Source organism: Miniopterus schreibersii, assembly GCF_964146895.1.
Source record: "Miniopterus schreibersii genome assembly, chromosome: 18".
NCBI classification, from domain to species: domain Eukaryota; kingdom Metazoa; phylum Chordata; class Mammalia; order Chiroptera; family Miniopteridae; genus Miniopterus; species Miniopterus schreibersii.
In genome coordinates, this window is record NC_138121.1 from 1479649 (window position 1) to 1506034 (window position 26386).

Consider the following 26386-nt stretch of genomic DNA (forward strand, 5'->3'; position numbering starts at 1 on the left):
CCCATAGCAATGTTCCTCTCTCTCTCTCCCCCCCTTCCTCTCTCTAAAATCAATAAAAAACAAACTGATGTTGAAATCCTGCCCACCAGAATGGGAACAAATATCCATTGTTTTTCAGCCACTTTGTTTGTGGGAATTTGTTACAGTAGCCACAGAAAGCTGTTACAAATGGTTAAGTGGATTGGATCAATGGAAAGTGGAAAATTGAATTGACTGATGGACTTCAGGGTATGTGGGAAGAGGGATCTGAGAGAATGAATTAATGAAAGAATGCAGGTGCATGAGAGAATACTTCAGTGGATGGATAGAGCCTTGGAGAGCTGGAGGATAATCTGAATAAATGATGACTGGGTAGAGAGGCAGGTGGGTGGATAGGCAGATGAAGTACTATTTGGATGAATGCATAAAGGCAAGAATACCTGCCTAGATGAATGTTACCGGAGAGCCACCCAAGTTGGAGGAGGCTCTCCCCTCCTGGGGTTTTGTCATGCTCATGAGAAAGAATTTAGGCGAGTGACAGAAACCAGTGTTGAAATAAAGCAAGCAAATTTATTAAGGAAGCAAAGCAAGTGAATTCATTAAGAATACACTTGGCATAAAGCACAAGCTAGCAACTCTGGTAGTCTGAGCGTCCCACCTGGTGGGGGTTCAAGGGTTTTATACTTTTCTCCCCTATAGTTTTCAAGGTTCTCCTGCTGGATATATTGGGTAACAGACTAGATTTCAAGATCCCCTTTTGCACGCTGTGGCTTTCAGAATTTGTGAGAATACCTGGCTATTTTATCTTGGGAAGTCCCAGAACTCTGACTTCTTTGTTCAGTGGGTGAGATAAACTCCCCCTTCCCCATCCCCTTCCCCTCCTCCTGCCCTAGCAGCTATCTGTCCTGACTAACAAATGGATGGTTGGATGTGTGGACATGTGGGTGGGTATTCAAGGAGGAGGAAGCATGGCATGTTGGAAAGTACCAGATTTCAGAATCAGACCATCCTGGGTTCTGACCTCAGCTTCTCCACTCTGTAACTGAGTGACATTGGACAAGTATGGTAGCCATGGGGTGCTCCCTTCAAGAAAGAATCCATCACCTAGGAAGAGTGAATTTGGCTGACATCCAAACAGTAGCTGCAAGTACAATGTTTTTGGTCTGAGGTCACTTTCTTTTCGAGCAGCCCTCAACCAAGGACTAAGCATAGTGGTGGTGGCGGCAACCTTGTCATGGCCATTTCCATCCAATGTGGGACTTCTCTGAGGGCAATCTTTTTTGTTTTGTTTTGTTAATCCTCACTGGAGGATATTTTTTCCATTGATCTTTAGAGTGGAATGGAGTGGAGCAGGGGGCGGGGGGGGAGGGGGAGAGAAACATTGATGTGAGAGAGACACATCGATTGGTTGCCTCCCAAATGTGCCCCAACTGGGGCAAGGAATCGAACCTCTAACCCGGGTACGTGCCCTTAACCGTGACCCTTTGGTGCACCGGCTGACGCTTTAACCACCGAGCCACACTGGCCAGGGCAAAAGCAATCTATTTTTGAAAAAAACTGAGACCACATTCACATAACACAAAATTCACCACTTCAGCCCTTGAAGGTATATAATTTAGTGGCCTTTAGTAGTTACACTGCTGTGCAACTGTCACCTCTTTCTAAAGCATTCTCAGCTCCCCAAAGGAAGTGATTAAGCAATCACAGACCGCTTCCCCTAGCCCCTGGCAGCCACCCATCTACTTTCTGTTTCTACGGACACGTGCAGACGGGAAATCTTAGCACTTTATCTGCCCATTGGGCTGGGCTGGGTGGGCTTTTGCAGAGCTGAGCCACGGTCTGAAGCTCTTCCTACCAGTGACTACCCCCCCTCTCCTTTTATAGGTGGTTGACCCATGTCCCAGCCTGAAGGCTTTCACTGCCTGTCCCTGTTCTCTGTCCCCTTATCTCGCACTGGCATTCCCAATCAATTCCTTGTATTTCTTCCTGGAGGACCTAGTGACACAACAAGACTGTGCAGCCCAGGTATCTACAAACCAGAGCAGCCTCTAGGCCTGCACGTGGCTCTTTAGCAAAATTCATCGGCACCTGGAGGACCCAAGGGTTTCAATACCCAACTTTATGTAAAATATCCGGAGTGGACAAATCCACAGACACAGAGAGCAGTTAGGTCGTGGCCAGGGGCTGGGGGGAGGAGGGATGGGGAGGGGTGGTGCTCAATGGGGACCAGGTTTCCTTCTGGGGAGATGAAAAAGCTCTGGGGCTAGATGGAGGTGCTGGTTGCACAACACTGCATGTGCTAAATGCCACTGAATTGTATATTTTTAAATGGTTAATTTTATGTTTTGTGAATTTTGCTACGATTTAGAAAAAGAGGGGGGCTACTGAGGGAGGAGACAGTTCTTGGGGGCTTAGAGTCCTGGGTCTGAGGAAGGAGGGGCTGGGGGCCTGGACTCCTGGGTTTGAGGGCGGAGGGGCTGGGGGCCTGGGGGTGCAGGTGGAGGCTGGGGCTCAAAAAACCATGTGGGGAGGTGGGGCGAGGGGGAGAAGGAAGCAGGAAATTGGAGGGCTGCCCTGTGGAGAGAGCAGAAATGGTCCTGGTGCAGGAAGGCAGTTGCTTTCTGGGAAGGCTTTCAGATGGAGATGTCCTCACTGAGGTCTCCCTCCGTCCGTCACACCCACCCACGCATAGCCTGCTGGGGAACTCAGACCTAGTGGAGGAAGGGAGAGGAGGGAAAGGGGACAGCAAGTTGTGGGGAGGAGGCAGGGTCACCGGGCCCACCCCCAGCAGCCCACCCCATGACAGGAAGCGCACTGAGGAAGGAAGTGGACCCCCAGGCCCAGATCCTGGGTCTCAGAGGAGGTGAGAGCTGGGAAGTGGACACCTGGGGCTAGAAAGGAATGCATTTGTTCCAGAAGGGACCAGGGGTGTGTGTGGGGGGGTGGATTTCTGGGTGCCCTGGGGAGGAAGGCTGGAGAGTCATAGACTCTGACTTGTGAGTCCTGGGGAGGATAAGGGCTGGGGGTTGGCAGGTTGAACCTATAAAGTGAGAGGAAGGAAGTTGGGGGCCCCCTGATGCTAAGGAGCTGCCCGGTTCTGAGCAGACTGGAAGTGGCACTTTGGGGGTGAGGTCCCTACAAAGTAGCAGCCAGACTCTTGTCCTGACATTCGAGGTCCTGCTGGAGTTTCCAGCTGGACTTTGCACTACTGAAAGCTGCTGCCCCGCGGAGCCCCACCCCACACCCCAGCCCTTCTTCCTGGGAGCCATTCACCAGCCCCAGTCGCCCCAGGTCCTGAAGAAGAGCCGGAGACCAGCGGGTGAGCATCCTGGGGGAGCCCAGCGGGGGGCAGTGGCGGGACTCTGAGGGTGGGTGAGGGGAGGGCCGCTGGGGGAAGCTTCAAGATGGGGGAGAAAGGATATTTGAAAGATAGGGAAAGTGCCCCAGGCTGAGAGCTGGCACAGCTGACCAGAGCCCCCCTATTGGCCTGTCCCCCCGGCTGGCCCCCCCTCTGCCCGTGCTTCTGCCTGGGGGCCAGTGGGGGTCTCAGAGGCAGGCAGGCAAGATCTAATACACCTGGACGCTTGGGGCTGGTTTCCCACCTGACAGAGAGAGAAAAGGGGGGGAGGGGGAGCAGACGGAGCAAGGAGTGGAGGAAGTGGGGGGACAGGCAGAGAAAGAGAGGTTCACCGGCGGCCTTTCCTCCTCGGCAGGGCCGGGCATGCGGGGCTTCCTGTCCCTGCTGCCTGCCTTCTTGGCCCTGTGGGCCACCTCGAGCATCTGGACCGTGTGAGTGCGCGCGGGGTGCGCGGGGCCCGAGGGGGCGGCCGGGGCCGGGAGCGGGCGAAGCCTGGCCGTGGAGCCGTGCCCTCTGATGTCCTCCCCTCCTTCAGTTTCGCGATTGCGGTGGCCAACCAGACTGTGAACCTCACGGAAGGCATCCCCTACATCAGGTAGTTATGGCGCCTGGAGGACCAGAGGGAGGAAAGGTCCCGGCTTCGCGGAGCCCCAAGGCGATCCCTTGTCTTCCCCAGTCTCTGCGGGTCGTACCCTCCTCAGAGCTGCATCTTCAGCCAGCTGCTGAACATGGGAGCTGCGATGGGTAACTGCCCCAGGCCCCCCTCCAGGGCGGGCCCCCCCCTCGGACCCAGGCGTCCGGGCCCCTGCCCTCCCCCTCGGACCAGGAGCCCCGGCCCCCGCCCCTCCCCCTCGGACCCAGGAGCCCCGGCCCCCGCCCTCCCCCTCGGACCAGGAGCCCGGGCCCCCGCCCCTCCCCCTCGGACCAGGAGTCCCGACCCCAGCCCCTCCCCCTCAAACCCAGGGGTCCGCGCCCCCTCCTCTCCCCCCTCAAACCCAGGGGTCCGCGCCCCCGCCCCTCCCCCTCGGACCCAGGAGCCCGGGCCCCCGCCCCTCCCCCTCGGACCCAGGAGCCCGGGCCCCCGCCCCTCCCCCTCGGACCAGGAGTCCCGACCCCAGCCCCTCCCCCTCAAACCCAGGGGTCCGCGCCCCCTCCTCTCCCCCCTCAAACCCAGGGGTCCGCGCCCCCGCCCCTCCCCCTCGGACCCAGGAGCCCGGGCCCCCGCCCCTCCCCCTCGGACCCAGGAGCCCGGGCCCCCGCCCCTCCCCCTCGGACCAGGAGTCCGCGCCCCCGCCCCTCCCCCTCGGACCAGGCGTCCGCGCCCCCGCCCCTCCCCCTCGGACCAGGAGTCCGCGCCCCCGCCCCTCCCCTGAGCGCGGGACTTGTCCCCCACCCCCGGGCCCCCGGCCTCTCCCACGCCCCACTGCCCTTCCCGGAGCCGGGTCCCGCCTGGTCCTCCCGCCCACCTCCCTCTCCTCCCAGCCGCCTGGATCTGCATCGTCCGTTACCACCAATTCCGGGACTGGGGCGTCGGAAAGTGGTTTAACCAGGTGATCCTGTGGTCGGGACTCCTCTGCGCCCTGGGCACCTCCGTGGTGGGCAATTTCCAGGTGAGACGCAGTCCGCCCGCCGGAGCCTGGGACTACAACTCCCAGAACCCCCGGGCCGCCGGCCGCCGCGTTGGGCGGCTCCGACCGCACAGCCTCCTGGGCCGTGGGCGCTGGGCGGTGGGCGGTGGGGGTGCGGGTGTCTCCTCCCGCTGTCTGCGGGGAGCGCCGCGGGGGAGGCTCTTTGTCGTTATTCCGTTGCACCCTGGGAGGTTGGGGTAGTCCCCTGTCCTCCACCCCCGTTAGTGATGAAATGACTGATAGTCACGTATCCTTAACGCCTCGCAGCGGGGAGTTTGCGGTGGGTGTTGCGTTCTGCCCTATTTTATCCACCTGCCCCAGGACTCTGGCTGGGTCCTTCCCGGCCACATCCCAGGGAGGTTTCTTCATCCGCTGGTCCGCCATGGTCGGATGTGAACCCAGATGCGTAGACTCTAGAACCCACGTTCTTTTTTATTTTATTTTAATTTTTTAAAAGATATATATCTTTATTGATTTCAGAGAGAGGAAGGGAGAGAGAGATCCAAACATCGATGATGAGAGAGAGTCCTTGATTGGCTGCCTCCTGCACTGCCCCCTGCTGGGAGTCAAACTGCATCTTCTGGATCATAGGTCCTTGCTCAACCGCTGAGCCACACTGGCCTGGCGGGGACAAGAGATTTACATGCCCACTCTCACAGAGCTGACAATAGCCAATGCACGGTAATCAACGTAATCAACAAACCGGTCACTGGGCATGGCAGTTGTCAGTCTCTGTCCATGGGGTTGGTCAGGGCCCTGTCCCCGCCTGGTGGCCCTGGCCTCTCCACAGGTTTTCCCCTCAACTCTCCCTGCTCCTCCTTGCAGCAGAAGAACCAGCAGGCCACGCACCTGACCGGGGCTTTCTTCGCCCTCTTCGTGGGCCACATCTACTTCTGGCTGCAGCTCCTTCTCTCCTGGAGAATGAAGAGCCTGCCTCAGCCGGGGGCCCCTTGGATCGGGCCACTGCGCCTGGCCCTCTGCAGCATCTGCTCCATCCTCATGGTGGCCAGTATCCTTATGAGGCAGAAGTCAGGGTGGCTCTTCACTGGGGTGGGTCTGCTGTGTGCGAGTGTGGATGCCCCCTCCTTTCTCAGCCCCCTCACAGCACAGTCCTCAGAGAGTGCCAACCCAGGGCCACACTGCCTGGGTTGGAGTCCCCCATTGTCCACATACTAGTTGGGGGAAGCTCTGCTGTGCTTTGTTTTTTTTTTAACTTCTTGTTGCCTAGGTTTCCTCCTCTATCAAATGCAATTAATAATAGCGCCAGCCTGGGGTTGTAAGGAACAAAGATGATGCATGCGAGGTGCTTAGATCAGTGTCTGGCACGTAGTGGGTGACCAACAAATATTGGGAAGATGCAAAACCAATCATGTAACGTAGCCGCTCTGTCGGGCTTCATGCTGGCTAAGACTGGAAACAGCTTCAGACAGGAGGAGGCTCTTGGCTAAGACCCAACATGTAGTTCAATGGTGGGGTTCGCCTCCCAGCAAGGGCTCTCAGGGGCAGTCTGTGTGTATCTCTTCTCAACTGCATGTTGGGTGATGTCATGTTAGTAGCTTGAAATGGCCACAGTGGAAGTATTTACACCAGAGGAAGTGCCAAATGCTACAAATCCGAGCTGGCTGTTAAACGTTTACCAGCACACTACTGGATGGCACCTCATTTCCAACTCACTTCTGAGTCACCCCAGAACCCAGCCCAGCATGCCTCTGGATGAGTCAAATCACTGTCTGAACCTCAGTTTCCTTGTCTGTAAAATGGAGTTCCTTTTATCGTACTGATGATTGTCACTGCTAGGTAGAGAGCTCTGAGGAGGAGGGGCTGCAGACTTGGCCTTGGCGACTGCTGGCCTTTGTGGGGAGGATGATGGAAAGGAGGCCAAGAGGACACTGGCATTTCCAAACCAGAGGGAACCCAGCTGAGGTCCTGTGCTGCCTGCATTAAGTGGATCCATTCATTTTGAGCTGGTCTTGCCAAACCAGCTTTTGGGATGGTGTTGGACTTAGGGACTGCCTCCAAATCCTTGAATGAATGAAATAATGTTTAATCTGATCTTGGAGGAGTCAGAGCTGGCTTGTCCGAGAGGAGAAAGAGTGGTCCAGTGAGGAGGGTTCCAGGGAAAAAGAGGCATCTCTGCTAGGCTGGAGCTTGCAGTACGTGTCACCGATGGTTAGGAAATGGTTTTAAGGAGCTGGGTGGAACCAGGGAGCCGGAGAAGGAACAGGAGAGACCCACAGAGATGCAAGGCCAGGGCAGATAGAACAAGACCTGGGTGACCAGCTGCTCACAGGCATGAGGGAGGTGGCGAGGGTGATTTGGGGCACATGAGTGGATGGTGGGGCTGTCATGGAGGTGGGGGCACCCAGAAAGAGGAAGATATTTTAGGAGGAAGATTCAATTCTGTTTGGGAGTGAGCAGGAGGAGCCTGTGGGCCTGAGCCTGGTGTGGGGCTGGGTGTATCTTTAGGAAACTGTGTGTTTGGAGGTAGAAGCAATGTGCCTGGTTGTCTGACCGGGTAACTAGGAGATGGTGGAGCCTTCAAGCGGTCAGGGAGGCTGACGGGAAGATAAGAACCTTGTTCTAGAATATTGAGGACATCATACAAACAGATGGGACCTGCAGGGGAAAATATTTGGGAAACAGTTTGAGATGCAGACAGGATTGGAGGGCATCCTTTGAGGGTGTCTGGGAGCCATCAAGGAGGGTGACCAGCCAGAGAGGTCATGCCCATCAGCACAGGGTGAACATGTCACAGGAGGGTACCGACGTGGGGCATCCAGTGGGCTCCAGAATCTTTCCCCTGGTGGTGTGCCCTTGACTGTGGTGTAAAGTGGTCGTCCTCCACACCAGCCTGCTGCGCTCCCACTCTGCTGTCTGCGAGTGGGCAGTGGCCATGCTGCTCTTCATGCTCTTTGGCCTCTTGACCGTGGACTTCTCCAGCCTGGAGGGCTGCACCCTGTGTCTCCTGCCTGGCCCCAGCCTCAACCTACAGCCTGCCTCCCCCATCTCCCTGCAGGTCCCGCCGTCCCAGGCGCTCTGACCCAGGCCTTGCCCTCGCTGGCAGAGGAAAGAGAGGCCGATCCCGGACCCCACTGTGCCCCCACTGGGGACGAACCTTCAGGGATGAACCATTGGGGATGAACTTTAAGGGATGTGCCATCGCTGCCTCGCCCGGAACCTCGTGGTGCACATGTATGGCGGGGCGTAGGTCGGCTGGCATCTTTGTACCCTTCTGTCCCTGACATCTGGCCCCACCTCTGCAGTCGGGGCCACCCAGGAAGCGAGAGGCCAAGGCCAACGAGCTGTCCCTGATCAAGGCTATTTATTGTTATTAATTTTTTTTTTTTGTCACCGGCGGAATCAGAGACACGGACGCAGGCAGGATCACGCGAAACCAGAATTCCTTCCGGAGAGCAAATCCGTACAGAAGGTCATGGGGGGAGGGGGAGGATCCAGGGAGGGGGCCCAGGAAGGGGGAGTTGGGGATGACACAAGGACAGATGGCCCTGTCCCTCCGGATCTGCTAAGCCACCCCAACCAGCCCCCGTCCCTCCCCCACCCCATCCCGCAGAGAGATTGACCAATAAATAAAATAATAAATTAATCAATAAATAAAATAGAAACAGCTCCCACCCCCAGTCCCTCCCCAGAACCACCCCTCCCCGTTGGGCACGGCCCCTCAGCCCCATCCCTGCAGGGCAAGGCCGGGTTTGTAGTGTCTCCCCCTCCCTATGTACTCCTTGGGCCCTATTTACAGATTCACAGTTGGGGGGCAGGGAAGGGGGGTGGAGGGGGCTCCCCTCCTTCCCCGGCCCCGTGGGGTCAGGGCAGAGGGGTCCCGTTGGTGGCCAGGAGCTTCTTGTCCTTAGGGGGGCCTCGGCGGGGAGAGCCAGTCAGCTCTGGGTCTGGACGGCCGGGCGGGGGCTGCAGGTTTCGGGGTGGGGTGCTGGCAGGCCGGGTCTGCGCCCCGTTCTTCTCGTCTGTCGGGGAGGAAGCGGTCTGGCATGGGCTCCAGGGCTATGGAGCCGGTGTGGAGGTTCCTGCCATGCACGGGTCATGCTCAGGCCCAAGCCCCTGGCCATACAACGTGAGGAGACAGTCTCATACTGGTCACCACAGTTTGCTAAGGGGCAGTGTGTATGGCAACAGGTAAGATTCGAGTACTCGAGGTCACGGTCAGAGGGTCCCACTTCCCTTCCACTGCCCTGGTTGTTACGGGGACTGCTTCTTGGCCATGGGGCCTGGAGCCCCTACAACAGGTTGTTTTTGGGGGGTCTCAGGCCCTCCCAGACAGGTCGGCCTGCCTGGGATCACCTCTTTATGGAGCTGTACTTCCCCAGACTAGGGGACTGCAGTTACCAGTGTTCATACAGCAATTGCTATAGGGCCCAGAACAGTGCCCGAGGTCCCCTAGCAGGGACCGGCCCCCATAAGAGTCACTGATGACTGGAGTCTTTGTTGTCATAACCACCAATATGGCTCTCCCCTAGGCAGACCAGAGGTCACCTCCTGCCCCATTCCCTTTTATAAGTCACCTGGCTAAGCCCCCAGGTGCCTGCTGGTCCTTCATCTTTGAGGGTGTGCTCTTTTGGGAATCCTGGTGCTAAGGCCAGCTTTCTTGGAAACCAGGCCTAGAAAGGGTCAAGGGCCCAGCAGAGACTCAGAGGCAACTTTCTTCACTTGCCACTGGTAACACTTGGGGCCAGGGAATGCCTTGCTGTGGGGGCATCCAGTGCACCCTGGGATGTTCCCCAGTATCCCTGGCCTCCAGCCACAAGATGCCAGTAGCATCCCCTTTCCCCCGAAATTGAGACAAGCAGAAAGGTCTCCAGACATCGCCAGATGTCCCCTAGGGGCTGCGGTGGGCCAAATCGTGCCCCCCTCCAAAGATGCCCACCTCCTCATGCTGAGAACTAGGACTATGTTACATTACAAGGCAAAAAGGACTCTAGCTGTGACCCAGAGGTGAACAGGTTATTTGGATTATCTGGCTGGGTCCATAACAGAACCTTTCCCAGATGAAGTCAGTGTCACAATGAGACATGACCTTCAAGGAGGTGCCCCGTCATCAGCTGTAAAGATGGATGAAAAGCAAAGGAATTCCTACCTGTGGCCTCTGGGAAGGCAGATCTGGATACTCCCAACCCCTAGCCCCCAGAAGGGAGTGTGGCCTGGCCCTCCAGACACCTTGATATTAGCCCGTCAGTTCTGACTGGGAAAATGGGCCCCAGTCTGGAACCACTACTCTCGAGCAGACTTTACCCTGGGAGTTGACCTTCTCTGGTGACAAGGCCACCCAGGTGTCTGCCCTCATGGCTCAGGTCCTATTTGCCTGCTCTGTTTCTCCCTAGGACCTATGGGACCCCTATTCCCACCCTATCTCATGAGAGGAGCTGAGCAGGGCTCTCCTCACTTAGGAGTTCTGGTTATTCCTGGTTGCTAGGGAATTCCGCTCCCTGACAACAAGGCTAGCATCCAGGAAGCCCTACCCCCTAGAGCACAGAGCTCATGCGCCCAGGTGAGGCCAAGTCCTAGAAAGGGAACAAGCTTACAGCCCTGCGGGTGAGGCCTCAAAGTGACAACAGGTGGGCCTTGCTTTCCCACAGCTAAAGTCTCGCCTGCTAACCAAATGCTGCAGCACTTGGTCACCAGGGAGTTTCCCCTCCACCCCACAGGACAGAAGACGAGACAGCCCCATACCCCAGCCTCCCACCTGCCAGGGCCTGCACAGAGGGCTGGTCGTGAGTGCTCAGCAACTGTGCCTGGATGGTCTCCACCACACGTTTGAACCGACGGCTGGGACCTGGAGGGGGCAGGGAAACAATGACTTGGAGATTGACAACCAGTGAAGCCCGATCCCTGCACCCAGAAAAGGACTCCCCTTCTCTTGGCCCCAATTTCCCCCGGGGCGTCAAGCCATCATTTGCAAATGGAGCTAAGAAATGTTGGACTTAGAATAAAAATGGGTGTTTTCTATTTAAATAGTTTCTGCTGGAGGCTATGAAGAGCCAGAAATGTAAGAAAAATCAATGGGAGGAAAAAAAATCTTAAAATTGAGAACCTTCTGCCTATTAATCTTTTTTTTTTTTTTTTTTTTTAAGATTTTTCATTGATTTGGAGAGGGAGAGGGAGAGGGAGAGAGAAACATCCATGTGAAAGCCAAACATCGATCAGCTGTCCCCTGCACGCCCTCTTCCAGGGATTGAGCCCAAAACCCAGGCACGTGCCCTGACTGGGAATCGAACTGGCAACCTTTCTGTGCCCTGGATGATGCCCAGCCAACTGAATCACACAGGCCAGGGCTGCCTATTAGTCTTTAAGGAACAAAACAAAGAGCCATAATTCACTTTGGTGGTGTAACACCCCAGTGTCCCACAGCTGCCCAGTTTAGAAACTGGGAGCAAGCTCATCTCCCAGTTGTGACATATTAAGATTGGTGACAAAGACAGCAAACAGAGGTTTCCCTTGTCCTCCAAATTCTTGTTATCAGGACTCAGGAACCAAGCAGAATTGGAAACAAGGCATTTCCGTGGTTCTCATCTCTTGATTGGTCGAGGCTGCCTGGAGTTTGAGGCTGCAGCTGAGTTTGCAGGAAGAAGTGCTGCGATCTATTGGTAACATCTGCTCTGGCTGCGGGAACGGCCTGGCCCGAAAGCAGCACCCTGTGTCCTTGCTCTTCTGATATATAGTCTTAAAGTCATAGGAAGAGCCAGGTCAGGAGGTCCACCTTGAGCCTAGCTCTGTCACCGTGTGCAGGGCGACTCTGGTCAAGTCCACTGACCTCTTTAGAACTCAGTTTTCCTCTCTGTCAAGTGGGTGATTACTAACACATCAAAGGAAACAGTGCAAGTGAAGCACCGGGCACGTTGTAAACACTGTGTTACACGGTTAAATGTGGATGAGAAAAGGGGAAAGGAGAGGACGTGGGGGCCTGAGTGGGGGGGGGCTCGCAAGTCAGGCCCAGCTGAGCACTGTCTCCTCCTACCCCACGCTGCCCTCCTGGGCTGCTCTATCTCAGCGGAGTTGAGCATCCCAAACACGGGGCTGGGGGCAGTCCAGTCCAGCGAAACGTACCGGAGATGAGCGTAAAGGTGACAGAGTAGATGCCGCCGCCGCCGCCACCGCCGCCATCCCGTCGCGGGGAGGGCTCCGGCCCCTCGGAGGAGCTGATGTCCACCTGGAAGCGGACGGGCTTCTGGAAGACGGAGGGGCCGCCGCTGGCCTTGTACTCGGCCCTGAAGCTGGTCTGTGACAGCACACTGTGACTCAGGCTGGGGATCTGAGAGAGGCGGGGAACACGAGGACGGGTGACCCAGGGAATGCAGAAGCAACCCTACATCTGCCCTCGCCCAAGGACTACAAGTTCCATCAGCCACTGGGGCAAAAGTACAAGGCAAGGCATCGGAATGCCCCACTGCCCCCTGGGATTTGTAGTCTTCCATCCTACCAGGACTAGGTTACACAGGGATGAATGGCTGAGGAACAGATTCCCAAAGCGATGGAAGGGGAATGTCAACTCACCAGTCCTCAGGGGCACTAGTACGTGGAGAACTGTAACGCGGGATCCTATTCCACCACTTCCAGGCCCCAGGACACAACCAACCTCCTGCCTCCCTGCCTAGACGGTCACCAAACCCAACTGGCTGGGCAAGGACAAGCCCCACCGGTGAGCCGTAGGAGGAAGGCAGGCGGGTGCCAAGGTGAACCCCAGGGGCTGCTGAGACTGCAGTTCTGTGGCGCCCGGGGTGTGCGGGGACCCAGCTCCTCACCGACAGGAAGGCATGGACGATGTCCGCTTTGATGCTGCTGAGAGGTTTGTCCTTTAGCACGAGGAATATTTGTTCTTCTTTGTCCAGGGAGATAAAGTTCCCGAACCAGGAGCGCTTTGCCAGCCTGAGGAGGAGGGGATGGTGGGAGGAGGGTCAGGAGGGGTGCTGCGGAAATGAAAACCCCCTCCCCTCCCCTCCCCTCCCCTCCCCTCCCCTCCCCTCCCCTCCCCTCCCCTCCCCTCCCCTCCCCTCCCCTCCCCTCCCCTCCCCTCCCCTCCCCTCCCCTCCCCGTCTCACTCACTCCGGAGAGGACTCCGGCGTCAGACTGGACATCTCCTCGGCGGTGGGGACTGGGGAGGGGAGAGCATGGTCAGCACTTGTCCACCATCCTCACGAGCAGCACACAGGCCAGCAGCCGCCTCCAACCAGGGGGTCCACACCCAGCGTCTATGCACCGCGCCCAGGAGCTGAACCCCAAACAGCAAGCAGCCTAATGCTCCTTCCAGGGATGCGGCCCACCCAGGCCACGCCCCTGGGTGGGGCTTGCGTGCCGTGAGCCAATGGGAAGGCGAGGCGCAGCACCGAGTGGGCGGTCCTGCAGAGGCGAGGCTCCGCTTCTCTCCGCCCAGTATCTGCATCTCTGCTCACAACTCGGCCTCATCCTAGGACCTGGGAACCCCTTGCTCCCGCGACCCAGATGTCAGCCCCTAGCCCCTGCGCCACCAGGGACCCCCGTACCCTGCATCTTGCGCCGGTGGAAACGCGGGGAGCCCAGGAAGCTGTTGCGGATGGAGTTGAGACGACTCCTCCAGGCGGCTCCCCCGACGCCACCGCCGGGGCTGGGGGGCGGCGTTGTCCCCGGGGTCCCGGTGGGGCTGGCTCGGGGAGTGTGCAGGGGCGAGTGCAAGGGGGTACCCCCAGAGGAGCGCGGGGAGCCTGGAGGGCCAGGCAGGGGCGTGGAGCGGGCACTGGGGGGTGGGGGCTGCTCCCCGGCGCCCCCACCCCTGGGGCCTCGAGAAGGCAGCGTCTGCGTTTTGGAAGTCGGGGAGCCCCCTCCCCGAGCCTCATCTCCAGCCCCGGGCTCTGGTGAGAAGGAAAAGACCGGACTCTGCGGAGGAATGGAGCAAGGTGAAGATGGGCTACACCTCCCAGGAGGCTCCAGGCGCCCACTCTTACTCACTCACACAGGCGGCCCCATGAGGGCTGGACCTTGCAGTCCTATTATTTCCCCCCAACCCCTATCGTTAGAGGAGAGCAGGGATTTTTCCTACCATGCTCACTGCTATAAACCCAGCAGTGACTGGTGCATAGTAGATGCTCAATTAGCTTCTGTTACATGAGTAAAGGCACCCTATGAGGTGGGAATGGACAATGAATGTACTAAAATACTAATGAAGTCTTGGGTCTTTGGCCCTTTGGGGACAAGGGGGCAATATCTCTAAACTTGATGGGAATTGTAGGTTCTGCTGCTTGATCTTTGCTCCCCAGGGTCTTCACCCCCTTACCCTTTCTCCATTCACTGGGGGCCTGGCCTTACCCGAGGACTGCTCAGAGGACTGGAGGACAGGCCGGTGGAGGCTCCACTGACACTACGGGATCTGTTTCCAGGATAAATTTTTAAAAATCAGAAAGGAAAGGTTTCAAAAGGCTCAGATGTTCTTTCCTTCCACACTCCTTCAAGATGAGGAAATGAGGCCCAGAGAGGGCAGGTGGCTTGGCCCAATCACACAGCACCTTGGAGGTGGCGCTGGGGTTAAAACCTTGAACTCCCTCCCCATCCAGAATTGGGGATCCCACTGCAGGGGCCAGGTTCCCACCTCTGACTGTGCTGGGCCATCTCCAGGGCCCGCCGGGTGGGTACGGGGGAGCCGCCACCACCAGCATCAGTGATGCTCAGGACTTCCATGGACTTCCGCTCTGGCCGCCTTTTGCCGTGTCGGCTCAGCATGGGCGAGTCCACACGCTTCCGAGGGGGGTCTGAGGGCAGATCGAAAGACTGATTTGTCCAGCTGTATGTGGCACTCAGACAAATGGGGAAACTGAGGCCCCAGTAGAGAGGGGTTTTGACAAGTCATATCCTACAGCCCCTTCCCCCCCTCGGGAATCCAGGGCCTGGATTCCCAGCCCTGCCTCTCACCAACATCATTCCGGGGAGGCAGGTCCTGGTCCTCACAGCTGGGGTACCGCTCCTTCCGATCCAAAAGCAGATAATATATCATCTTTTCTTGGTTCTCCCTATGGGGATAGGAGATGATTGGGGGTCAGAGGTCAGGTCCCAGAAGTAGTCTCATCCCCTCCCTGCAGCTATGGCTCTCTGGGGGTTGAGTCCATCCAGTAGCTCTATCTACAGTTCCATTTTCCTAGGTATCAAAATGGTTGGTTCCTTTGTCTTGGTGTACATCTCAGCCTCACTATACTAAAAAATGATAAAATTATCTAACATGTGAACGCTTACTCTATGGAAGTACTATGGGAGGCACTGTCTAAATCTGCCTCAACATCTATTAATACTTTTCAGCACCCTTTGGGCCTTTTCGCTGCTGGTCCTACTGCCCCCTTGTGGTTCCTCTGGGAACTTAAAACTCCACGCGGGAGTTTTAAGCCATTATGTCCGGAGAGTCTGCGCCTGAGCGAGGCTAGGCGTGCCCCCATCCCGTGGGCCCTCCAAGGAGCTAGGGCAGTTGGCCTGCCTGACCTGGGCGAGGTGCATGGGTGACGGGGCAGGGTGTCTTACTCCTCGCTGCGCAGCTCTCGGTGCAGCCGCTCCCGGTCCCTGAAGCAGCCCAGCGAAGCCATGCTCTCCAGAACATCGGGGTCCAGCTCTCCATTCGACGGCAGGCTCCGCATGGCCACCCGACGGCCTGGGGCTGGCTCCAAGCACGGGTCCGGTTCATGTTTCCCGCCCCTGGGGAGGGGGAGAAACATCATAGGGAACCCGGACTTGAACCCTCACCTTCATCCGAGTCTCAGGGGTCCTGGGTCCTGGGTCCCAGCCTGCGCCTTTCTGGGGAACCCAGGAGTCTGGACCCCCAGTGCCTCCACCCATGTCTTCTCCCCTAGGACCCAGAGGTCCAAGCATCCTACCCCTCCTCATTCAGGAACCTCGGCATCCCACCCCCTAGCTGGCTCTGGCCCTGCTGCTCTGGGGGCCTTTGATATTTGGGCCCCTCTCCCTTCCTGCCCCAGAGACCCAGGTGTCCAGTCCCCCATACTCACAGGTACCAAGGATGTTTCTGAATTTGCTCCAGCTGTGAGGGGGATGGGTCATAGAGAAACAGAAGTGAGGTCGCATTGTCACAGCTGGATGCAATGAAAGCTGATGGGGTGGTATTGGGGGTCCCTAAGAGTGCCTCCTCCCTCCCCATCACCAAGGGCAGGATGACAGTTTATGTATCCCCCCGAGAGGCCAGTGAGCGCATCGCCTTGCGCACGCGCAGTCCGACTCCTGTGGACCAGCCCGGCCACATTTCCATGAGCAGTGGCACGCTGCCTGGGTGGGCAAATCTGCGCAAGCCCCCTCCCACCGAAGGCGGCATCCTTGCCTTTCCCAAGGGGTAGGTTCCCAGGGTTGCAGGCTCCCGGGGGGGCTCTTCTCCCAGCCGTCACCCCGGGCACAGACAGGCCGGTCCTGGAGGCCCATCCTCAAGACTGCCCTAGGGATTCTGTCCCTCATCACCCACTGTCCCTTCCCCTGTCCCGATTCCGGTCCCCCCAACTCACGCTGAGCCTTTTCTCGGGCTCCACTTCGATCATGCCCCTCAGGAGGCTCTGGCAGTCTGGAGGGATGAAGTGGGGCATATGGAAGACTCCCCGTTTCACCTTCTCCAGCAGCTGGCGGAGGTTGTCATCATCGAAGGGCAGAGCGCCCTGGGTGACAAATGGTCGGCTGCTGTCCCCAGGGCTCCTGGCTGCCCCACCCCACCCGGGGCACCCCAGGACCACCCCACAGTTCTGTGACCGAATAGTGAGCTCCTGGATCTTGGTCTGCGGGTGGGTATCCCCTCCCCCAATACACGCCCTTTCCTGATACCAGGTAACTATGTGGGGAGAAGCCCTGGGGTGATGTGGGGCCAGGGGCTGCTCTTGACCCCGGGCGGGAGGGGTGAGGGCGCCTTACCACCAGCAGCGCGAAGAGGATGACACCACAGCTCCACATGTCAGCCCGGCGCCCGTCATACTTCTCCCCCTGGACGGGAGCAGGCCCGGCCCGACGGTCAGGTCTGCCCCCGGCTCCCTCCACCCGCTGCCCTCCGCCTGCTCCACACTCACCTTAATCACCTCTGGACACGCATAGTGGGGGGACCTGTGGGAGAGACGTGGCGTGAGCCTCGGGCCGGCTTCTCACCCCTCCCCGGGCACTCGGGAGGCCGGGCCCGGACTCACCCGCAGCTGGTCTCCAGGAGGCTGTCCCCCACCTGCAGGGACGCCATGCCGAAGTCTGCGATGCGGATGTTGTTCTTCTCGTCCAAAAGCAGGTTCTCGGGCTTCAGGTCTCTGTGGCTGAGACAGGCAGGTGGGGCTCAGGCCTCCTGGAGGCCTAGGCCCCCCCATTCACCATCGCTCACGGGGGGGACGCGCCTGGAAACCTTGATGACAGACAGTTTCGTACATGCCCCAAAGTAGAAAGAACAAAGGGAAAGTCCCTGTACCCGCCTATCCCCTGGCTGCCCCCCATACGAACTCAGGGTGAAGCTCTCATCTGCACCCCTAGGCACGGTCTCCTCTCACTGGATTCTTCTGTGAGAGAGCCCAAATGTCATTACTATTTTACCCACAAATATCTGAACATGTATGAAGTGAGTTGAGGTAAGCAGGGCTGATACTGAGCTGGCTCTTTAAATATTGAAATATTTCCTTACTGAGTAATAAAAAAATACTGCCACCCAAGCTGGTTACTGATTCTTCCCCTGGGACACACTCCCTATCTTCCCCCAGGCGAAACTCCTCAAGATTTAAGGGTTTAGCCCGGCCAGGCGTGGCTCAGCGGTTAAGCATCAACCTAGGATCCAGGAGATGGAGGTTCAATTCCCAGTCAGGGCACAGGCCCAGGTTGCGGGCTCGATCTCCAGTCAGGGGTGTGAAGGAGGCAGCCGATCAATGACTTTCATCACTGATGTTTCTATCTCTTTCTCTCCCTCTCCCTTCCTCTCTCTGAAATCAATAAAGATATATCTAAAAAAAAAAAAAAAAAAGATTTAAGAGTTTAATATCTGGGGGGAGGTGGGGCCCAAGGATTCCACAGTTTCTGTGGGAAGTGGTGGGTAACTGGGTGCTACTGGTCATTAAATATATTGATATTGCCCCCTAGAGGTCAGTGTTTTTAATGTTAGGGTTTTGACAGTCTTGTCAACAGGGAGGTGTCTACAATTTAAATGGGCTACCTTTTTATCACCTGGATTTACCCTCAAGTCTGAGCCCCTCCACCCTGATCCCCAGAGCAGGAGGGGTGCAAAGAGATGAGGTTGAAAGATGAGCTGAAGGCATCCTTTTTTTCACTGTAATTAATCATAAAAATACTGCATATGTAATATCTTGCTTTGTGAGCTCAAGGCAATCCAGTGAGGAAAGGACAATCTTTTCATGTGGGCGTTCATATGCCAAAAGATGCACCTCAACCTTTACCTCGCACCATATACAAACATTAATTTGAAATGGATCCCAGGCCTACGTGCAAGAGCTAAAACTATACAACTTCTAGAAGAAAACATAGGAGGAAACCTTAGCGACCTTGAGCTGGGCAAAGATGTCACAAATAGACAAAAAAGCATTAACTATAAAAAAAAATTTCAACAAACTGGAGTTCATCAAATTTTTAAATTTTGCTTTTTTTTTTTTTTTTTTAAAAAAAGATTATTCCCATTTAAAAAGTGATTTTATAGAGAAGAAGGGGGAGAGAGAGAGATTAGAGAGAAACATCTGTTGATTGCCTCCCGAACATGCCCTGACTGGGGATGTAACCTGCCATCTTTTGGTGATGCTCCAACCAACAGAGCCACACAGGCCAGGGCTAAAACTTTGCTTTTTATAAAACATTGTTATAAAAATGCAAAAGCATGTCACGAATGGGAAGAAAATACTTGAAAAATATACATCTGATAACAGATTTGTCCTTAGGATAAGTAACTCTTACAACTCAATAATAAAGACAGATAACTCAATTAAAAATGGGTAAAGGATCTGCACAGACATTTCTCTGAAGAAGATGTATCAATAGCCAATAAGCACACGGAAAGATGTTCTGCGTCATCAGCCGTCCAGAAAATGTAAGTCAAAACCACAGTGAGATCCCACTTCACACCCACTAGGATGATACAGTCAAAAAGTCAGACAATAACAAGTGCTGATGAGTAGAGAGATCGGAACCCTTACAGGCTGCTGGCAAGGACGCTGAATGGTGCAGCTGCTCTGGAAAACAGTCTGGCACCTCCTCAAAAGGCTAAACACAGAGTTACCATACGACCCAACAGTTCCACTCCTAGGTACGTACCCAAGAGAACTGAAAGCATAGGTACACACCAAAACCTGTCCGTGAATGTCCACATTATCCATAACAGCCCCAAAAGAGAAAGAACCAAAGTGTCCATCAACTGGTGAATGGATAAACAAATACGGCTAATGCACGCACTGGAATATTACTCAGCCACGAAAAGGAACAAAGCACGGACACCTGCTACAACATGTATGGAACTTGAAAACATTTTGCTAAGTGAGAGAAGCCAGCCGCAAAAGGCCACATGCAGTAGGGTTCTATTTCTAGGAAATGTCCCAAAAGGTGAATCCATAGAGACTGGAAGCAGATTACTGGTTGTGCCCCTTACCAGATGGAGTAGCTGTGGCAGAAGTCCAGAGCTGACACGATCTGGCGGAAGAACTTCCGGGCCTCCTTGGGAGTTAGTCTCCCCTTCTTTACCAGGTAGTCAAACAGCTCACCTCCAGAGACATGCTCCAGAACCAGGTACCTGAGGGACATGGAGGGGGCAGAGGGCTGGAAGGGGCATGTGGAGGACCAAAGAGCCTGGTCTCCCTCTTCCATCATTCCCTTGACCTCAGCACAAGACCTCAACCCCACTGGCCCCTGGAGGCAGAGAACCCCAATTCCCATGAGTCCCTGGGAGGATGAGACTCCAATTCCCATGGGTCCCTGGGAGGAAGGGATTGCAATTCCCATCAATCCTTGGTAGAGACTCCAATTCCCATCAGCCACCGGGAAGTGGAAACTCAATTCCCATCAGGCCTGGGCAGCAGAGGGACACCCAGGTCAACTTCAGGGGTCAACACTTTGACTTATAGTTGTCCTCAGGAGATAAGGCAATCAGAGGTCCCACTTTTCCTAGGAAATAAAGCCCCCTATTTCCATCGGCCTCGGGAAAGCTGAAGTTCTGACTCTCATTTGTTTCTGGGCTGTAGGTAATGGAATTCTCATCTGTTCTTAGACAATGACATTTGCAGTGTTTGCCGCTTCAACTGTCAACTTCTGGGACGTAAAGACTACAATCAACCCTGGGAGGTAAAGACTGCAACGCCCATCAGCCTCCCAGAGGAAGAGACTCCAGTTCCCATCAGCCTTTGGGAAGCCAAAATTTGGTTGCCATCAGCCCTGGGCAGCAGAGACTCCTATGTCAACTCCAGGAGTATTAACACTTTGACTCTTGGTTGTTTCAGGAGATAAGGCAACTGTTAGCACCTGGAGGGTGGGGACCCCCAATTATCATAGAATTCTGGGAAACACCCATTAGCCTCTGAAAAGCCACTAAGCCTCTGGGATGAAGAAGCTCAAACTCTCCCTAACTCTTGGCAATAATGTTGGCAGTGTGCACCAATCTAAGTCAACTTCTGCGAAGGAAAAGAGGACAGCTCCTATCAGCCCCAGGGAGGTGGTAGAACTCCCAACTCCCATAAAGCTCGGGGTCCTAGACTCTAAATCCCACGAGGCTTTGGGAGATTAAAACTCTCACTCCCATTAGCCCCTGGGAAACAAAAGCTCAGTTTCTGTGAGCCCTTGGTAGGCTGCGAGTGGCCCCATCTGAGTGTGAGTGATGGCACCTGCAGCCACAGCAACACCTGGGGAAGTCCAAGGACTCCAATTCCCATGAGCCCCTGGGGCCACTGCAGCTTGCTGCCTGGGAAACCCGCCCCAGCATCTGATGGGTGTTGGAGCCATTTCCTCCTGGGCACTGTGTGGCCGGGTTAGCAGGGCTGTCCCCTCTCCTGCGGCCCAGCTGTCCCTTGGGTCACCAGAGTCCAGACAAAGGCCCATTGTCTGAAGCCTGGACAGCTGGACTCCACCCCCAACCTTCCTGGGGGGCGGGTAATTGACTTCGAGATAGGGACTCAGAACACCCAAGGAGTCCCATTGTTGGGGTGTCCACTCATAGTGCCCAGAGTCATGTTGGGGGCTGAGGGCTCCAGTGCTCCAGAGTGGGGGGTTGGGAGGAGGCAGGAGACGCTGGGCTCCATGGCCTTAGCAAACCGAGGAATCTGCTCTTAGCTGAGGGATCCCGATTATCCAGTCAGTATAGAGTGTACCCTGAAGTTCAGGAGGGCTGGACATGGGCTAGCGGGCAAGGGGATGGGGTCAGCCACTGTCCCGCACTCAGGGCGTCTCAGGCCTGGCAGGCCTGTGGCTGGGGCACATTATGCTCTCGGCATGTAGCTGGGTCAGCGTGGGGACAATCAGGGGTAAGCATGCATAGGGGAGTGTCCCTGGGCAGTAGGGAAGGGACTGGGCCTTCAATGGCCCAACCAGGAGACCTCAAGTTTCCCCAGGCCCCTCAAGGCCTTGTTTCCAGAATGGCCCCACCTTAGGAACTCGAGAAGGGTGCATGGGGTGGGGTGGGGGGCCGGGTGTCTATAAATACCTACAAATATTTCTTGTTCTCGTAGACGTCGTGGAGCTTGAGGACGTGTGGGTGTTCGATGAGCTTCAGGATGGCGATCTCCCGCTCCACCTGGGGCGTGGGGAGGGGCAGTGAAGGTGATGGTCACAGAGGAATGGAGGTCAGAAAGGCCTCGCCTTCCCACCCACTCCCAAAGCGACCCCCTCTCCTCACACACGCACCTTCATCAGCACCGATTCCGACAGCTTCTCCCGGTTCACGATCTTGATGGCCACCTTCTGGCCCGTGATGCAGTGGACCCCGAGTTTAACCAGTCCTGGGGAGCAGAGTTGAAAATGTGGGGTGTTCTTCTATAGCATCCTACCCCGCTCTGGCTCCTGAGACCCCTTTGCTGCCTGTGTCTTCCTCCTTCCCCCGCTGGCTGTTTCAGAGCGGCCCGGGGCACCCTGACCTGACGTCCTGTGGACCCACAGCCGCCATGCCCACACCCAGCTCTCCCCACCCGCTGCTGCCCATTTCTGTTGCTCCTGATGGCCCACCCACAGCCACCCTTGATTCTCACCCCAATCCTCTGACCTTGGGGGGCCTGTGTAAGTTCATCTCTCTGCTCTGTCTCCATAGTGTGGTCTCCCCCATCTGCCTCCAACCCTCTCTCTCCTTCAACCCCGCAGTTCCCTGAATTCTCTGAGCTTCAGTTTTCTGGAGACTCCATGTCTCCGAGGAAGACAATTTCATGTTCACCCCTTTCCCAAACCATGCCCTCCGTTTTCTTCCAAACCCTGACCCTCCAATCCCCTTCTTTCATCTGCTGCTCACTGCAGCTATAGCTGGGAGCAGGCAAACCCCAAGGGTATGTCCCCTCCCCAAGGAAGCCCCAAAGCCACAAACCCATGAGTCCAGGCCCCCAGCCCCTCCTGCCTCAGACCCAGGAGTCCAGGCCCCCAGCCCCTCCTGCCTCCGACCCAGGGGTCCAGGCCCCCAGCCCCTCCTGCCTCCGACCCAGGGGTCCAGGCCCCCAGCCCCTCCTGCCTCCGACCCAGGGGTCCAGGCCCCCAGCCCCTCCTGCCTCCGACCCAGGGGTCCAGGCCCCCAGCCCCTCCTGCCTCCGACCCAGGGGTCCAGGCCCCCAGCCCCTCCTGCCTCCGACCCAGGGGTCCAGGCCCCCAGCCCCTCCTGCCTCCGACCCAGGGGTCCAGGCCCCCAGCCCCTCCTCCCTCAGACCCAGGGGTCCAGGCCCCCAGCCCCTCCTCCCTCCCACCCAGGGGTCCAGGCCCCCAGCCCCTCCTCCCTCAGACCCAGGGGTCCAGGCCCCCAGCCCCTCCTGCCTCCGACCCAGGGGTCCAGGCCCCCAGCCCCTCCTGCCTCCGACCCAGGGGTCCAGGCCCCCAGCCCCTCCTCCCTCAGACCCCAAGCCCATGGCTCCTTCCCTTAACTCAGGAATTCAGGTCAGCAACACCTTCACACTCTCGTCACTAGGACCTGAGGTCTGACTGTCCCCCCTCCCCCCTCCGGCCCAGGCCCGTTTCAGGGACGCCCTGGCCGGTCCCCAGGACACAGGTGTTCAGCGCCCACCCCACCAGCAGGAAGGCGCCGTGGCCGGTGGCCAGCGATTAGCAGCAGCACAGGAGGAGCCCCCGCCGGCACGGCTGGGGGACTGCCTCTCACGTCCGCCCTCCGCCCCGCTCCCGGCCCCGACGGAGCGGGAGGATGCCGCAGGCACCGCCGCCCCGGCCTCCCGCCCGTCCCCCCGCGGCCCTCGGGCCGGAGGGCAGTGCGGAGCGCGGCGGCTTCCCGGGCGCGGCGCGGCCGCCGCGTCACCGGCCTGCGGCTCCGCTGCACCGAGCGGCTCGGCTCCCGCGCCCGGCCGCCCTGCCCGCAGCGCGCGGCCCCGCCAACCTCCGTCCCGGCCCCCGGGCCCAGGCCTGCGGCGCCCGCCGCCGGGACCCCGGAGTCCGAGACCCCTCCGCCCTCCCTTCTGGGGACCAGGCCGCCTGCACCCCAAGCCCCTCTCCTGCGCGGGACCGGGGGTCCGGGCGGCCGGCCGCTGCCCTCGGAGCGCCGGAGTCCCGCCTCCGCCCCGGCGCCCGTGCCCCCGCCCCGGTGTCCCCTCCCCTGGCTCACCTGTCTGTCCTTTGCCCAGCGTCTTCTCCAGCCGATAGGGGCCCACATACTGGGCGTGCTGGGGTGGGTGCGGGTGTGGGTGCGGGAGGTGGTAGGCGGGGGAGCCCCCACCTCCCTCCTTGGCCCCGGACGACATGGTGCCCTTGGTCCCGGCCCGACCGGCCCCCCGGCCGCCCCCCCTGCGGCCGGTCGACCCCTCTCTCCGGTGGGGGCCGGCGACCGCTCCGTCCCGGCCCCCCCGGCTGCCCCCCACCTCTCCGGGGGTCCCCAGGGGGCTGGGCTGGGCCCCCCCCCAGTCGGCGGGCCGCGGAGCTGGGGGAGGGGGGGCGGGCCCGGGGGGGGTCAGGCCCCGGGAGTCAGCATGGCCCGGGGGGGTGGCGCGGCCCCCCCTCCCCAGCGCGCCCCTGGCCGGCCCCCCTTGCTGTGCCTCCCCCCGCAGGGGGGGTCTGGAGCGCGGGCCGGCGGATGCTGCAGGCCGCGGCCCCCGCCCCCCACGCGCCCGCTCTCCTCCGCCTCCTCCTCCTCTCCGCCTCCCCCCGCCACCTAGTCCTTTCTCTCCCGCACGCTGACATCACCATCCGGGGACTCCGGGCCCTTCCCCAAAGTTAACCCTTTCGGAGGGGGGAGCGGGGCAGGGGGCGGGCCTGGGAGCCGGGGGGAGGGCGAGGCGGCGGGTGCGGGCGGGAGGCGGCGCGCCCGGGCTGAGGCTGCGGGGATGCGGGATGCGGGCGGCGCGGAGGGAGACGGCGGCCCCGCACAGCCCGAGGGGCAGCGAGGGGGACCCCAGGCGGGGCCACGCGGGGCGGGCGGCGAGGGGCAGAGGCGGGAGGGAGGGAAGGCGGGGAGGGGGGCGGGGAGAGCGCGGGGAGCTGTGCGGGAGCCGCGGAAGGCGCCAGGTGGGGAGGCAGGGACGGGCGAGGCGGCAGGTGCGCAGCCGGGGGGCGGAAAACGGGCGCGGGGAAGGCGCGGGGAGAGGTGGGAAGAGCTACGGACAGACGGACGAAGACGGGAGAGAAGGGTGCGCAGGGCGCGGGGCTGATGCCTGGAGGACGGGGCCGGTGGAGGGGCAGAGGGGCAGAGGCAGAGGGAAGGAAGGAATTCGGGAAGTTGCTGACCCGACTCGGAAATTTCCGTTTCTCCAGGCCCCGGAGCACGCCCGCCGGGGTCCCCTTTCTGACTCATATCCCCCCACCGCCCAGGGCAGGTGTTTTCAAAGCAGCTTGGTCCCATAGGTGCATGTAGGATCCCCTGTGTTCCCACAGAAACTTCCAGGGCCCCCTGAGGGCCCTGTGCATTTTTTTTGACCACTGGGTGTTCTCTGTGCCCGCCACAGGGTCCCTAGATTCTCATGTGCGCCCCGACCGAAGCGTATGTCCCCACCATAGCATATCCATGGGTCTGCTCAGCTAGATTGTCTCACCATCCAGGACTCCCCTATACCAGGTTCCCAAAGGCGTGAGGCAGCCATGTCACCCCAAGTCCCCTACAGAGGGTACCCCGGAGCCTCCAGCCTCCCAGTCAAACACCTGCATGCCGTGAACCGCCACTGGCGCCAACTCTGGTGCAAGTGGTGAGGGCCCAAAAAGATCCCTGCCCTGTGGGGCTCCCGTTCCAGCGGATGAGGCAAGTGATAAAACCACATAAACAAGCAAAACGCATGGTCCGTTAGATGGTCCTGATGAGTGCTGAAGAGGAGACTGACGCGGGAAGGGAACAGGAAGTGTTTGTTGAGCGCAGTGTTTTAGATACAGTGCCAACAGGAAGCTCGAAGGCCGAGTGGGATCCTGCCTGATGGGTGTAGGAACATTGAAGGGGCCAGTGTGGCTGGAGGGGAGTGGGGGTGGGGGGTGAGACCAAAAGGGGTGAGGAAGCAGACCTTGCAGGGCCTCCCAAGCCCTGGTTTACTCCTGGTATTTTGTAATTATTAATAGGGCCCATTTTCATTCTCAAGTGTCTTACCAAAAATGAAAAATTATATGAGCACCCTACTTAGAGGTCATTGCAAAGGCTATGGCTTTTTTAAAAAAATCCTCACCTGAGGATATGGTTATTTATGAGAGAGAGAGACAGACATCCATGTGAGAGAGAAACATCAATTGGTTGTCTCCTGCACCCACCCAGACTGGGGATCAAACCCGAAACCTAGGTATGTGTCCTGACTGGGAATTGAACCCACAACCTTTTGGTATATGGAAAGCTTCAACCAACTGAACTACCTGGCTAGGGCAAGGCTGTAGCTTTTATACAGTACCTGGGACCACCATTTATGCCATTAACATTTTACCTATATTCATATATATATAATGTTATATACAGTTACATGTGCATATATACTATGTATAATTTTATATGTATTATGTATAATTTTATATGTAAATATATATTATAGATAGACTTGTGCATAGATGTATGTATGGTAGGCCCCCAAAGATGTCACATCCACATTCCCAGGACCTGTGAATATGTCACCTTATGCGGCAAAAGAGACTTTGCAGATGTGACTTGAGATGATCCTGGTTATCTGAGTGGCCTTTAAATGTAACCACAAGAGTCCTTAGGGGAGCGAGGTAGGAGGTTCAGAGTCAGAGGAGATGGGGCCACAGAGGCCGAAGTGATGTGGCCACAGTCTAAGGAATGCAGATGGCCTCTACAAGCTGGACAAGGCAAGAGAACAGATTCTCTCCTGAAGCCTCC

At 57.8% G+C, this 26386-nt stretch overlaps 2 protein-coding genes and 1 long non-coding RNA gene across 3 annotated transcripts; 1 reads left to right on the forward strand and 2 right to left on the reverse strand.

Moving 5' to 3' along the window:
- Positions 1–535: 535 nt before the first annotated feature.
- On the reverse strand, positions 536–4936 carry LOC308548301. The gene is made up of 3 exons (XR_013997593.1): positions 4846–4936; positions 3670–3945; positions 536–2690 (listed from the first exon to the last, which is right to left on the reverse strand). It is a non-coding gene; the product is annotated as an uncharacterized lncRNA (long non-coding RNA).
- TMEM150B (transmembrane protein 150B) lies at positions 3038–8275 on the forward strand. The gene is made up of 7 exons (XM_081119615.1): positions 3038–3298; positions 3693–3768; positions 3873–3932; positions 4014–4081; positions 4820–4947; positions 5791–5974; positions 7797–8275. The coding sequence occupies exons 2-7, from the start codon at positions 3701–3703 to the stop codon at positions 8003–8005; spliced, it is 717 nt and encodes a 238-aa protein (XP_080975741.1). The 5' UTR covers positions 3038–3298; positions 3693–3700; the 3' UTR covers positions 8006–8275.
- BRSK1 (BR serine/threonine kinase 1) lies at positions 8270–23943 on the reverse strand. Its single transcript, XM_081119610.1, has 19 exons — positions 23693–23943; positions 21793–21887; positions 21597–21682; positions 19553–19693; positions 17118–17234; positions 17004–17037; positions 16852–16920; positions 16455–16601; positions 15951–15982; positions 15469–15639; positions 14872–14969; positions 14552–14711; positions 14272–14332; positions 13473–13842; positions 13036–13084; positions 12735–12858; positions 12040–12244; positions 10679–10768; positions 8270–8945 (listed from the first exon to the last, which is right to left on the reverse strand). Exons 1-19 carry the CDS (start codon positions 23826–23828, stop codon positions 8788–8790), a joined length of 2343 nt encoding a protein of 780 aa, XP_080975736.1. The 5' UTR covers positions 23829–23943; the 3' UTR covers positions 8270–8787.
- Between the last annotated feature and the right edge of the window lie 2443 nt (positions 23944–26386).

Bases quoted from the DNA above. Each gene is read 5' to 3' on its own strand.
- TMEM150B (XM_081119615.1), top strand. From the start codon at position 3,701: ATGCGGGGCTTCCTGTCCCTGCTGCCTGCCTTCTTGGCCCTGTGGGCC. The intron at 4,082-4,819 runs GTAACTGCCCCA...CTCTCCTCCCAG, and splicing joins GAACATGGGAGCTGCGATGG to CCGCCTGGATCTGCATCGTC. The intron at 4,948-5,790 runs GTGAGACGCAGT...TCCTCCTTGCAG, and splicing joins CCGTGGTGGGCAATTTCCAG to CAGAAGAACCAGCAGGCCAC.
- BRSK1 (XM_081119610.1), bottom strand. From the start codon at position 23,828: ATGTCGTCCGGGGCCAAGGAGGGAGGTGGGGGCTCCCCCGCCTACCAC. The intron at 21,888-23,692 runs GTGAGCCAGGGG...TCTGCTCCCCAG, and splicing joins GCTGGGCAAAGGACAGACAG to GACTGGTTAAACTCGGGGTC. The intron at 14,333-14,551 runs GTGGGAACCTGG...TCCTGGAAACAG, and splicing joins ATGGCCCAGCACAGTCAGAG to ATCCCGTAGTGTCAGTGGAG.